General features: G+C 45.0%; 1 protein-coding gene across 1 annotated transcript in view; it reads left to right on the top strand.

Annotated features, from left to right (window-relative positions):
* The window catches only part of RABEP1 (rabaptin, RAB GTPase binding effector protein 1), a 44,845-nt gene extending 35,404 nt beyond the window's left edge, over window positions 1–9,441 (top strand). Inside the window, exons 11-18 of the mRNA XM_054287061.1 lie at window positions 450–566; window positions 1,768–1,866; window positions 3,179–3,319; window positions 4,008–4,197; window positions 4,508–4,563; window positions 4,993–5,091; window positions 5,897–6,013; window positions 8,442–9,441. Of these exons, the coding sequence (XP_054143036.1) occupies window positions 450–566; window positions 1,768–1,866; window positions 3,179–3,319; window positions 4,008–4,197; window positions 4,508–4,563; window positions 4,993–5,091; window positions 5,897–6,013; window positions 8,442–8,543 (921 nt within the window). The 3' untranslated portion in view covers window positions 8,544–9,441. The remainder of the gene's footprint in view (window positions 1–449; window positions 567–1,767; window positions 1,867–3,178; window positions 3,320–4,007; window positions 4,198–4,507; window positions 4,564–4,992; window positions 5,092–5,896; window positions 6,014–8,441) is intronic.
* The last annotated feature ends 3,050 nt before the right edge of the window (window positions 9,442–12,491 follow it).

Genomic DNA, 12,491 nt, shown 5'->3' with positions numbered 1-12,491 from the left:
CTGAAGTCAGTATCTTTAATAATTTATATTTTAAAATGCTTGTCATGCATTAAATTCTATTATCTTTGATACTGTAAGATCTGTTAACAGAAAAGGACCTCATCCTAGCAGCATAAAATGACTTTCAAGTCTTGGAGGAGATTTGTTTCCTGCCATATACCAAAGAACAATTTTCAGATGGGTGTGGAAGGCATGAGTCACATTGTGCTTTGAAATAAATGATTGAAGTCATTACATGGCCATGGTCCAGGGCAGTTTGATGTCCCATGTTTCCTTAAGGAGATAATCTCTGCTGGAGCCTGTTTCAACAGCAAAAAAATTCCTGAGTTTCATAGGATTTTTTGATTTTTGAGGGATTTTATGTTGTTGGTTTGAGGAGTGAAAGGGTTCAGGAAATAAATTCTCCCCAAGAGAATGAAAAATGAATTAATTTTGTTGTGACAACACAGGTGAAAAAGCTGCAGGTGATGCTGAGGCAAGCTAATGACCAGCTGGAAAAGACAATGAAAGATAAACAGGAACTGGAGGATTACATGAAACAAAGTGCTGAGGACTCCTCTAATCAGGTACAAGGATTTGTAATTGAGGTCCAGGAATGATGAAATTTTCTTCAAAAGTGTGTAACAAGAACTTGTGGTTTTTTATATATGGATGGGCTACTGGCTGTACAGGCAACACAAATGAGAATTTCTAGGGTTAGTTATGCTCCACCTGAGTCTGCCACAGTTTCCAGATAAATCTATTGTGTCTCTAATATTGTGTTACCCAATTTTGGCTTAAAAATATCATCTCTAATCATGAACTCCCATTACAGAGTAGCTGTAGGAGTGTGAGTAATGTTTGAGTTTTGGAGTGACCTGTGTCTGAAAGGACCCAAACATGCAAACAGAGCCCTGTGCCCTGGGCACAGCTTTGTTCCTAGAAGAGTGGTTCTGTTCCACCACCTGCTCTTATCAACATTTGACACCCAGTTAATGTGCTTGTGCTGAAGAATGCAGTAATGAGGAGCTGAGCAGGCACTGAACTCCTTTAAATTAATAGCCCACTGAAAGGATTTTTCAGTCTGAGATGTGTACCTAATTCATCTGGAACAATGAAGCCAAATATAATGGGTGGTAGTCATAGTTAAAAATAAAAAGGAAAAAAATCATCTTTGGCCCATTAAAGCTTACAATAGTAGGTGCATGTTGTGTACCAGACACTGAATTTACTTCACTTGGGCGTGAACTTTGTCTCTTCCATCCTACCCAATATTTTTTCTTACTAAAGAAACAATCATTAGACAAAGTCCAGCTTAGACAGCAGAAATATGTTTATATGTTCTTCTGGCTGTACCAGGGTGATGTTAATTAAGTAATGATTAATCTCACATGTGTTGTGGAATGACTTGTAAAGTTTTTGAAAGTGCCTACAGAGAAAGGTACAAAAATTCAAAAAATGCTGAAAACTTAGAAAAAAGCTCTTCAGTTTCCCTTCAGTGTCTCTGAAGTGGCTTACATGTAAATTTTATTAGAATTAACTGTTGATTCAGAGTTTGGTAAGTAGAATATAAAGATATTGTTGGTGCAGAAACACAGCATCTGTCCTTGCTGCCTGGAGCTGCTTTCCTGCTTGACTGGGTGAAGAATTAACATAAACTTCAGTGGCTTAGTTTGAAATTTCAAAGTACCTATTAGTAATGATAACAGGCAAGAGAAATTATCTCTTTTTCAGAATCTGTTCCATGCTTTATATCTTACATGTCTGTCTGTGTTTTCTTTCTTTAAGATCTCCTTGCTCATGGCCAAGTGTCAGAAGTCAGAGAATTTCCTCAGTGAGCTGCAGCAGGCATTTCTGCAAGCCAAGAGAAGTGTCCAGGAGCAAATGGTAAGACAGGTTAACTCCAGAAATCATGAGCAGCCCTGTTTGTCTGACCCTGGGAGCTCAGTGTGTCTGGAAAAGGCTTTGTGTGCCCAGCCAGGCTTGAGCATCTTCACTTGCAGAGGGCCTGGCCCAGTGAGCTGTGATGGCAGTGCTGGGGTTGGATCAGTTTGTGTCACTCTGTGCTGCTGTCTGTGTTCTTGCACATTCAGGAGCAGGCACATCACTGCCCAGTTCTTTCCCCCTTATTCATGGTCCAATTCCATGTCTCTGCTATCTCAACTTCACCTCAAATCCGAAGACAGAAGATTTTCTCAAGACTCTTTTTTAGGATTCATCACAAGCACCATCATTAGTGAATATTTTCTCAGGTTTAAAGATGAATGATCAGTGTTGTTGCAGGTCAAACTTAAAATAGCAGCCCTAACACCCAGGGAGAGATATGTATGGAAGCTTAATTTTTTACAACTATTTTTGGGCATCTTGTTGGAATTAAGCCAGAGAATTGGAAGAGGACTTCATGTTGTAGAACTAAGTTTGACTTCCTTAGAGCAATTCATTCCTTTCTATATCAGAATCAAGTCTCTTCTTTTTTCCTCCCTGGCACAGCATTTGTGGGGGACTGAGAGAATTCATCCTCATGAACCCCAGTATTGCATTTTTGGGGTCAGGGATTGTGAGCAGCACATCAGGGCGTTGCTGGCAGAGATGCTCTGCATGAGAACATGTTTGGTGGATGTGCAGGAGATTCAGAATGTGTTGATCTGAGTCTGCTTCTCCTGCTATTGCTCAAGTCCCTGGTTCCCCATTTCCATTCCTCTTGGAAAACTCTTCTGGATTTATTTTTTCTTTTGTAATGCAAGCAAAGCCATGTCCTCTTCATCCCTTTCCTTTTCATGGGGTCAGCTGTTCTGATGCTCTCCTGGGAGGACAGTGGGAGGCAGACACCCACCATGGAAAGTTCCAGGGTGAATATTTCAGGTTTTTGGATAATTTGCTCCTGAAAGCACCTGTGGTTCCCCACCCTCCTTCCCCTCCATGAGCTTAGCCTGCTAATGAATAAACACAGGGGGAAAGTGGGACACTGAACGAAGCTGGATTTTATTTATCACTGCCTTCCTCCTCTCTGCCTGGACCCCTAAAGTTGGCCTTGCCAGGCAAGAGGGAGCTGCTGGTGTTGATCCACAGCATCATTTTGTTTCCCTTCTTTACAAATAATATCAATTCACCAGACTGCTGAAAGTAGGGGTAGTAAATGGGGCAGAAGAGATCTGAGCATGGCCTTCAATGTGAATTTCTGCTTTTCTGTGCATTGTAGGCTGTCCTGACACAGTCAAGGGAACAGGTTTCAGAAGAGTTGGTGAGACTGCAAAAAGATAATGAAAGTCTTCAAGGAAAACACAGCTTGCACGTGTCCTTACAGCAGGCTGAAGATTTCATTCTACCAGAGGCAACAGAGGTAAAACATTTTTAAATCATTAACACAAACAGTGCTTTTGAGTTGGTCTCATTGGAGTATTATTCTTTATCAAAAAGCTGTCTCAAACAGCACAAAGAACAGGAATTGGGGTTTTAACCCTGGGAGTCTGTGATGGACAAAGCCAGGCAGTGGTCCCTCTGTGCCATGGCTGCTTCAGGGCATGGATGGATTGTAAAACCAGTTTACTGGTGGTCAGGAGGGGTGTGGGTTTGGCCCAGTTCAGCCAGTTCAAGCTGCATTTTTTAACTGGGCACACAGGTGTTCAGTCAGCAGAGCCCCGCTGTATTGATTCAGTAATTCAGGTGAAGTCAGTCACTTCTGCCCAACTAAAACCAGTGATAATCCAAAGCCTTGAATAATGATAAGCCTTATCATCTCTTTCATGGGCACTCCTTTCCTTTCAGCCTAAAAGATTTGGTGGTGCTGAAGGACAGGAGGAGCATCATAAACCCATGGGGATGTTTGCCATGTTTCCATTTCCTGTGGCCATGCTGACTGTGGCTGTAATTCCTTGCTGGGAGCAGGAGGGGATGTCAGGACAGACCCTGGGGCAGCAGAGCTTTGTCTGGGGTGTGAGGACAGACCCTGGAGCAGCAGAGCTTTGTCCTTGTGCTGATAGCCCAGAGCTGGGTGATGCCAAATGCCATCTCTGCTAATCCTGATGCAGGAGCTCCGGGAGCTGATCCTCAAGTACAGGCAGGACATCATCAGTGTGAGGACAGCAGCAGATCACCTCGAGGAGAAGCTGAAGGCAGAGATCCTCTTCTTGAAGGAACAGATCCAAGCTGAACAATATTTGAAAGAAAATATAGAAGAAACTCTACAGCTGGAAATAGAGAATTGCAAAGAGGAAATAGGTGAGCAGGGGTAAAATGGTCTCAGAATAAGAATATAGGGAATTATTAAGGTGCACAAAGACTTGATTTTGTAGTAAAATTGTCTGAATTCTGTGTGTAGACTTACCTGAATTCTAAATACTGTGCACTTTTGAAAGCAGAGACACCAAAGCTGTGCAGCTGAAAACAAAAGTACAGTTATTTGTTTGCTTTTGAGGTACCTTTGATGTAACATGAGCTTAATTCTCCTTTAAATATTAACAGAAGTAAACAGGGTATGAACAATTTCCTGTGTTTCTTGCATTTAAGATTTAATATTCTTGTTTTTCAGCTTCCATTTCCAGTTTAAAAGCTGAATTGGAAAGAATAAAAGCAGAAAAGGAACAGGTAAGAAGCTCTTTCACTGTGGGATTTTTGGGTTTGGTGGTGTGGGGTTTTTTAATAAAGGAGTTTTTTTATTTTTCCTGTATTGGTGCCAGTGTAGGAGTAGGACACATTCATAGTTCTGTTCCTTAAAAGATATTTGATCTGTTTTATTAATCTGTAATCTAAATACTGGATTAAGTAATTCCTATTACTAGACTACCTAACTGACCTAAATGTCAAGTTTGGATATTTCTCTCCAGCTCCAGAAGTAAATAAATGGAGAGAGAATGGTGTTATTCAGGTATTTTCTCTGCCCCTAGAAGAGATTATTTAGGTGTGTTTCTGAGTCCCCTAAGTACTGAAAGATACTTAGACTTCCTTATGGAGGGACTGTGGGAGATGGAAATATTATGAAGTTTAGTTAATTTTTTTTATATTATTATTATACAGTTGGAAAGTTCTTCACAGGAAAACCTGCAGCAGCTGGAGAGTCTGCAGGAGGCAAAGAATGCTTTAGAAGAACAGCTGAAGAAGGAGACTGCAGCAAAGGTAGCTATGATGTCTGGATGTGAAGTGTATCTGCATCTTTTGTGATGAGCAGCTGTGTCAGAGAATGTGGCACTACCTAAGAATGAAAAAAAGAAGCTTTTGAATGTTGGTAAGAAACTGGCAGGGCAATAATGTCCTCTGGATGTGGTTAAATCCTCACCCCTGTTTTCACTGGGATTTGTGAAATGGTGGCTCTGAATTGCTGCTGACCTGACATCCCTTGGATTGCCCTCCCAGGGGAAGGCTCAGGAACATTCCAGCCTGTGGAGTGTCCTGATTACCAAACGTTGGCTTGGATGCTTTGATGCTTTTGAAGAAATGTTTGGGTTTTTTTTGTAGTTGCTGTAGGAAGAGGCTCTACTTAAACACTTAGGTGAATTAATTGTGATTTGAGCTCTCATTCTCTGCCCTCTCTTGTTGTGGTTTTGGTTTTTTTATGCCCTTTCCCCCAACACTTCTCTGACTACAGCTCAGGACAGCAAGACAGTTACATTGCCAGCAGCAATTACTGCCCTTACCATGAACTTACTGCACTGAAACTCAGAACTCTGCCTTTGTATTTTGAGATCCCTGCTCATGGTGCTGTTAAGGGATTTTGGGCTTTTTCATACCTTAACCAGTCTATTGGCACCTATTAATGGGTATTACCCCCTGATTTTGCATTTTGGAAAACTGAGGTGGGGAAAGACTGGTTTGGTTTGTTGCCCTGTGAATGCTGTGCTGCTTTCCTCTGGTATCACACTTTAATCAGTTTATACAAGCTGATTTTTATTCAGTTCGAGCATAAGAACCTTTTCCTCCTCAGGCCAACCTTGAGCAGCTGGTGTTTGAAGAGAAGAACAAAGCCCAGAGGTTGCAGACTGAATTGGATGTCAGTGAGCAAGTGCAGAGAGACTTTGTAAAGCTTTCTCAGACACTTCAGGTAAGAGTTCAATCAATGTGGAAGGACTGCTTTAGTTTCATTATTTCTCCAGAGCTGAGCAAAATAAGAAATAGCAGTTGTAAATTTTCTTATGTTGGTATTTATGATCTATTTTAGAATTTGTTAGTGTAATAAACTGCTCAGGTATTCCCACTATGATATTATTATTAAAGCTATTGGGATTCCATCCTGATTACACGGTTCTAGCTAATTTTCAGTTATTGCACTAAAAGAAACTGTGCAGGGCCAGAGATGATGGCTCTTCCAGACCTGTGTTTTTCCTTGTCCATCTCCTGATGCTTCCAACGTGATATTTTCATAGCAAATCATTCAGGTGCAAATATTTGAGGACAAAGTAAGGAGCTGATCTGAATATATGAAATGGTTCTTAATGTTATAGTTATTGCTTTCTATTTATACATTCTAAAATCTGGTCCTTGCAGTTGTCTCTGTTGTTATCCTTGTATTTCCTCCACAACTGAACCTGTGGTTGATGTGAGGTGGCTGAGGGAAGGAGTTTAGTCATGGGTGTCCCTGAGGCTGATCCAGGTTTGCCAGGCTGTTCTGCTGCAGTTAGTGTGCAGAGGAGCTCTCAGGGTCCTGGGGAAGTCAGGCTGGTCTGGGCTCACCCTCAGAGTCTGTGTTCCCAAAGTCTGTGCCCCCTTTATGTTCCAGCTTTGCTCACAGAGGAGCTGCTGAATTTCAGCCCCATCTCCTTGCAGTCCTTGGCCAGGCCCTCAGTGACATCCAGCAGAATTCAAACTGCACATTTTCTGAGCCAGGCATTCAGGTTTACTTGGAAAATTAACACCAGAATGTGGGAGAATTGTTTACTAGACACAGTTTAGCTGGATGGACAATAGAGATCTGTCCTCTCTGGCTCTGTGTGTGGAGGAGTTGGGAGGACAAAGGAGACTATTGAGTTGTCCTGCTTAGGGAAATTGCTTCTTGTTTGTCCTCTTCCTCAGTTTTTGGGTTTTAAAGTCCTGCAGGCACTGTTTTATGCAGTTCTTAGAGCAAACAGCCACCACTTTGAAGATGTGTGGTGGGCTCTCCCACAGCTTGCAGGTAGTTTAGTAAACCTTGAGCTCAGTTAGAACTGTAGCTCTGTGTTTTGTGTTTTCTTTCTGCCCTAAGCAGAAAGTTTGTGGCTTGTGCCATGTGCACTCTACACAGTGTGAGATGACCATCAGAGGAGGTTTGTGGTTTATTGGCAGGGTTATTCCCTTCCCTGACCTTGGTCCACTGGCCAAGTTAGTTATCAGCAATTCAAAGGAAGGGTTAAAAAGCAATTAAATGCTAGTTGGGGATTTATAACTGAAACCCAGATCCTACTGCAAGGATGGTGAAAGTTTGAGTGTGAGAAAGAAATCAGTTGTGCTCTCTGCATTGGTTCCAGCACAGTTCTGCTGGGCCCTTTTTCAGCAGACAGGAAACAGCTTAAACTGGATTATCAGCAGAGCAAGGAGTGAGCCTGGAAATGGGATGTTTGCTCCAAGAGCATTTTGGCTGTGACCTTGAGAGCCTCTGAGGCACGTGTGGGGCTGCTCCTGGGAAGGTTCACTTTGCACATCTCCAGTTTTCCAGTACAGTGTCAGTGACTGCACATGGGACAAAACGCAGAGTGCTGGTGATGCCTGGAACCCCCAGAAAGTGGGGGATTATTGTAAAATCACAACTACCTCATGTCTTCTTCCTATTATTGGGCCCACATTAAGCTTGTGCTCCTTCACACCTTGCAGTTCTTCAGCACCTGGTGATGTTGGATCCCTTGGGGGCTCCATTTGGGCCTGGGTCTGGGCTCTTCCCCCTTTGGGCCTGGGTGTGAGCTGTTCCCCCTTTAGGCTAGGTGTGAGCTCTTCCTTTAGGCCTGGCTCTGGACTTTTCCCCCTTTAGGCCTGGCTCTGAGCCCCTTTAGGCCTGGCTCTGGGCTCTTCCCCTTGCTCTGAGCTCTTCCTCCTTTGGGTCTGGGTGTGAGCTCTGGGTTCTTCCTCCCTTTGGGCCTGGCCCTGAGCTTTTCCCTTTGGGCCTGGATGTGAACTCTTCCTCCCTTTGGGCTTGGCTCTGAGCTCTTCCCCCCTTTTAGGCCTGGGTGTGAGCTCTTCCTTTAGGCCTGGCTCAGAGGTTTTCCCCCTTTGGGCCTGGCTCTGAGCTCTTCCACCTTTGGGTTTAGGTGTGAGCTCTTCTCCTTTTGGGCCTGGGTATGAGCTCTGAGCTCTTCCCCCTTTAGGCCTGGCTCTGGGCTCTTCCTTTGGGCCTGGCCCTGGGATTTTCCCCTTTTAGGCCTGGCTCTGAGCCCCTTTGTGCCTGGCTCTGAGCTCTCCCCCTTTGTGCCTGGCTCTGAGCCCCTTTAGGCCTGGCTCTGAGCCCCTTTGTGCCTGGCTCTGGCTCTGTCCCTGCTGACTGCATCCCTGTGTTGCTCCTGCAGGTGCAGCTGGAGAGGATCCGGCAGGCAGATTCCCTGGAGAGGATCCGTGCAATCCTGAACGACACAAAACTGACGGACATTAATCAGCTCCCTGAAACATGACAGACACCCTGCTGGGCTCCAAGGCTGTGGCTGAGGTTTTTAACTCATCTTTATAGCAACATTAATTATTATTTAACTCTAACCGAGAGAGCAGAAGACAACAGAGGGGAGCAATGACTTAAGTTTTGTTTCTAGAGGGGAGAAAGGTTTCGTGCTGGGCAGGAAGAGAGCACAAGGGTGACTTGTAGTGTAGGAAGGAGAATTTCTAATGGAAACACTAATGAGTGCAGTGTTTCGTGTTCCACTGAGTGGGATCAGTCCTTACATTCTGAAAAACTTCCCTCTTTCAGCCGACTTCGTAACCTAATCTAGAGTTTTGGAACATAAACCCCTGTCTTTCCCTCTGTTCTTTCCCCCACTACTGTGATCAAAGTAGCTGCTGGAAACTATTGTCCCTCCAAAACGTTGAAGAGCAAAGTGGTTGAAGTTTTTCTGTTTGAATAGTCAGTAACAGTATTCAGCTAGCAGAGAGAATGAGGTGTAGAGTATGCTGTATGAATATTTTATATTAAAATATGACTTTATTAGCAGGACACTGGATATTGATCTTATTTCATAACTCAGTACTTTTTTTTTTAAAAACCATTGGCTCTGTGAAGAATCTGAATGCTGCTGAAATGTGGATATGAGTGAGCTGTGTATCTCCTGAACAGATAAATGCTAATCCAAAAGAAAAAGAACACTGTACTGAGAATTTAACTCCTTGCCATTTTTCTGTTGAATTCAGATACAGAAAGAAAAGCACAAGAAATGCACTGTTTTGTAATCTCTTTTCACAAATGTAATTTAGAATATGGAGCTACAACCGGTTGTTTCTCATCTCCTAAAGCTGAGCAGTGCCTGGAATCCCTTCTCTGTGGAAAAAAAAAGAAACCAAAAACCAAGCAAACAAAAAACCCAAACAGAAAAAAGCTGGTAAGAGTCATGTGCATGTCTGAGCATTGGCCTGAGGTGGGGCAGGTGTGCTCTGCTCTGGGCTGGGACGAGGTGTGAAGGCAGGAGCTCTCTGGGATGGTGTCCAGGGCAGGTGCTGAGTGTCCAGGGCAGTGCCAGCACCCAGGGAAGCACTGCCAGACCCTCCTGGGCAGGGCCCAGAGCTGCAGGAGCTGCAGGATTGTGCTGCTGGAGGGGCAGTGCAGCTCTGTGCTGTCCTGCACTGCTCTGGGGTGGCTCCTGTGCTGTCCCCTGCTTCTGCTCCCAGGCTGTTCAATTACACTCAGTAATGTGGCAGCAGAGGCAGGAAATTCTTGTGATCACTCACTTGCCAGGTTTGGGTTTCTTGTTCTATAAATGTCCAGAGGTAACATGAGCATTCCTCCTCCTCCTCCTGCTGCTCCTCCTGCACTGCTGGAGTTCCATGCATGCAGCTGGACACATTCCTGAGCTGTTGCAGGTGTTGGTAATCCTGGTGGTACAAATCCAATTCTTGAACTTTGCAACTCAGTTAAGAGGAGGCTGAAGGAGCAGATCCTGCTGTCCAAAGCTTCTTAGTTTTTCCTCCATTCCTTGATGTTTTTTCTTCATATACTTGGCCAGAGATCTGCTTTTCTTCATCACCTTCAAAAGTGACAGAAAATGCTCCAAACTGCCATGCACATGACTATGTATTTTAAGTGCTTAGATCCTATTTTTAGCAGTGTATATCCTGCTACTGACATCAAGTCAGAACCAGTGGTTTTGAAGAGGAATGCCTTAAAAACAGCCAAAAAAGCATCATACAAGCTCAATTCCTTGCCACTCATTACAAGAATTAAAGCATTTTATTCACCCTAGCAATTAATTCCCTTCATAATCCTGACACCCAAAAGCAAATTTTCCCACCTTAGTAATGACTAACAGATGGCAGAGCTGTCATGTCTAGAGATGACACTTGCTGTCACGTAAAGGTGATGTTGAAGTGTGGCTTGAGTCTTATTTGGCAGTTACCAGATTAGGGGTTTTTTACTCTTCCTCACTATTTGCTGAGCTGTGGGTGACAGCAGCCAGGTCCTGATGCAGAAATCCAGGACCAGATATTTTTATTCAGTTTCCAATGGCTGGGTAGACTTTAGAGACACAACTACAGGCCTTTAGTAGGAGCTGCAGAACAGAAAGGAAAGCTTTTTTCTCTGTTCCCACCCTCCCTTGCCAAAATGTGTAACAGGTTACAGGGTTAGTTACTGTAACTGGGGCCTCACCTGTGCAGGAGGTGTAAGGAAACTTCTTGTATGGCAAAACTACACCACATCCTGCACCTTCTTCAGCAAGCTGAGCTCTTTAGGAACTGCACCTTGAAGTTTTTCACAGTAAAATATTTTTGGTTGTGTTTCTGGATGGTCCCAGTGTGAGAGAGCAGGGGAAGGAGCTGTTCTGGCCTTCCAGCATCCCTTGCCAGTCCCATGTCTGACCTGTTCTGAGCAGCCCTGGCTGTGCTAGCTCAGAGCCTTTCAGGTGCTGCAGGGCTGGGGGCTTTTCCTTGCTGTGGTTTTGTGGCTCGTGGGTCACAGCTTTCCCCAGTGTGGTGGTGTCAGGGCAAGCTCAGGGCTGCAGCCTGGCAGGAAGGAGGTGAGTGGGGCGAGTGCTTTGGGCTCCTTGGCAGCCCCAGGGCTTTGGGGCTATTCCCAAAGGCAGCCCTGCAGCCCTGGGGCTGTGCATGCACTGTGTGCTTTTCCTTGTTGGTGAGCCAGGCACTGCACAAGTCTCTGGAGGAACTTCCTTTGGTGTGGAGAGGAGGGCAGGCAGCTCTTGCATGGCTTTTCCTTTTCACCTCCCTGTTCCATCACACAGCCCAACACCTGTGCTCCTGTCCCAGTACCAGCTGTGACCATTTTAGTGTTGGAACACGAGTCACCCTTTTCACCAACTGCTGTAATGTCAGACTTTTAAACTATTCAGTTGGAAATTGGAACCCTGGCTGTTCACAGAAGTGATGGGAGATGTGCTCCCTGCAAACTGCTGTCCCTCCTGGGGGAAGGACAGCAAAGCTGCAGCAGCAGCAACTGAGATTCTGCTGAACTCAGACTCAAAGGGGCCTTTAAAAGCAAAACAAGACAGTGTGTGCCAAATTTGCAGAGCAAATTTAAAAGACTGTAAATGTAGGAAAAGCTCTTGGTGTAGATACTCACTGGATGATGGATTCTGGTGTTGCTGCTCATGAACATGAGAAAACAAATGCTCTTCCTTCCAGTTCTGGGTGTTGTGGAGCGTGGCTGGGGCTGGGGTGGGGTCTCCTGGCTCAGGCAGTGTCACTGCTCAGCTGTGCCAGGGGCTGAGCTGTTGGTGGAGGCTGTAGCAGGGCCCAGGTGGAGTTCTGGAGTTCTGTCTGCATTCCTGTACCTGTATAGTCTTAACCTGTACAAAGTGTTCTTGCAGCATGTCTGGTACCCCCCAGCAGTGCCCCCCTGTTTTAGCAGTGCAGTAACTCCTGTCCCCCCTGAGCTTCACCGTGGCACCTTTTCCAAGGGCAGGGGGGAGGGACAACACTTCCTTATTGTCCACTAGAGTCTGTCTACAGCAGAGACTGAATTGGCCTTGTAATGGCAAGAAGGACTGCAGAGCCATCTTTGCAAAAGGCAAACAGTGTTTGGAAGTCAATACTGCATTCCAGTGAGCCAAGCCATTGGTGTCCTGTGCAATCGTGGGTGTAGAATTCTGCTGTCTCCAGGATTCCAGTGTAACCATTTGTTAACTGTACTGAAGGTGTGTCCTTTATGGAGAAAGTGTTCCAAATTAAAAAAAGCTGCTGAAGTGTGTGTGTGCACGGCTCTGGTCTTTCTCCTCTGCCTCCTGCCACAGCCTCCCCCCAGGGAACCCCTGATGGAGGAAGGGTGGGAGACAAGCCCAGGATAACCCCAGGGAGCAGCAATCCCCACTCCTGAGGCAGCTGCAGGAGTTACCCTCTAACACCCCAAATATAAAACACCTGCAGCACATCCCCTTCCCCTGACAAAAACAGAAACCACAGCATGT

Source organism: Melozone crissalis, unplaced genomic scaffold, assembly GCF_028551555.1.
Source record: "Melozone crissalis strain CALT ecotype California unplaced genomic scaffold, PUWL_Pcris_2 ptg000057l_1, whole genome shotgun sequence".
Taxonomy (NCBI): domain Eukaryota; kingdom Metazoa; phylum Chordata; class Aves; order Passeriformes; family Passerellidae; genus Melozone; species Melozone crissalis.
Note: the sequence above shows the minus strand (reverse complement) of the source record. Positions and strands in the feature narration are given on the sequence as shown.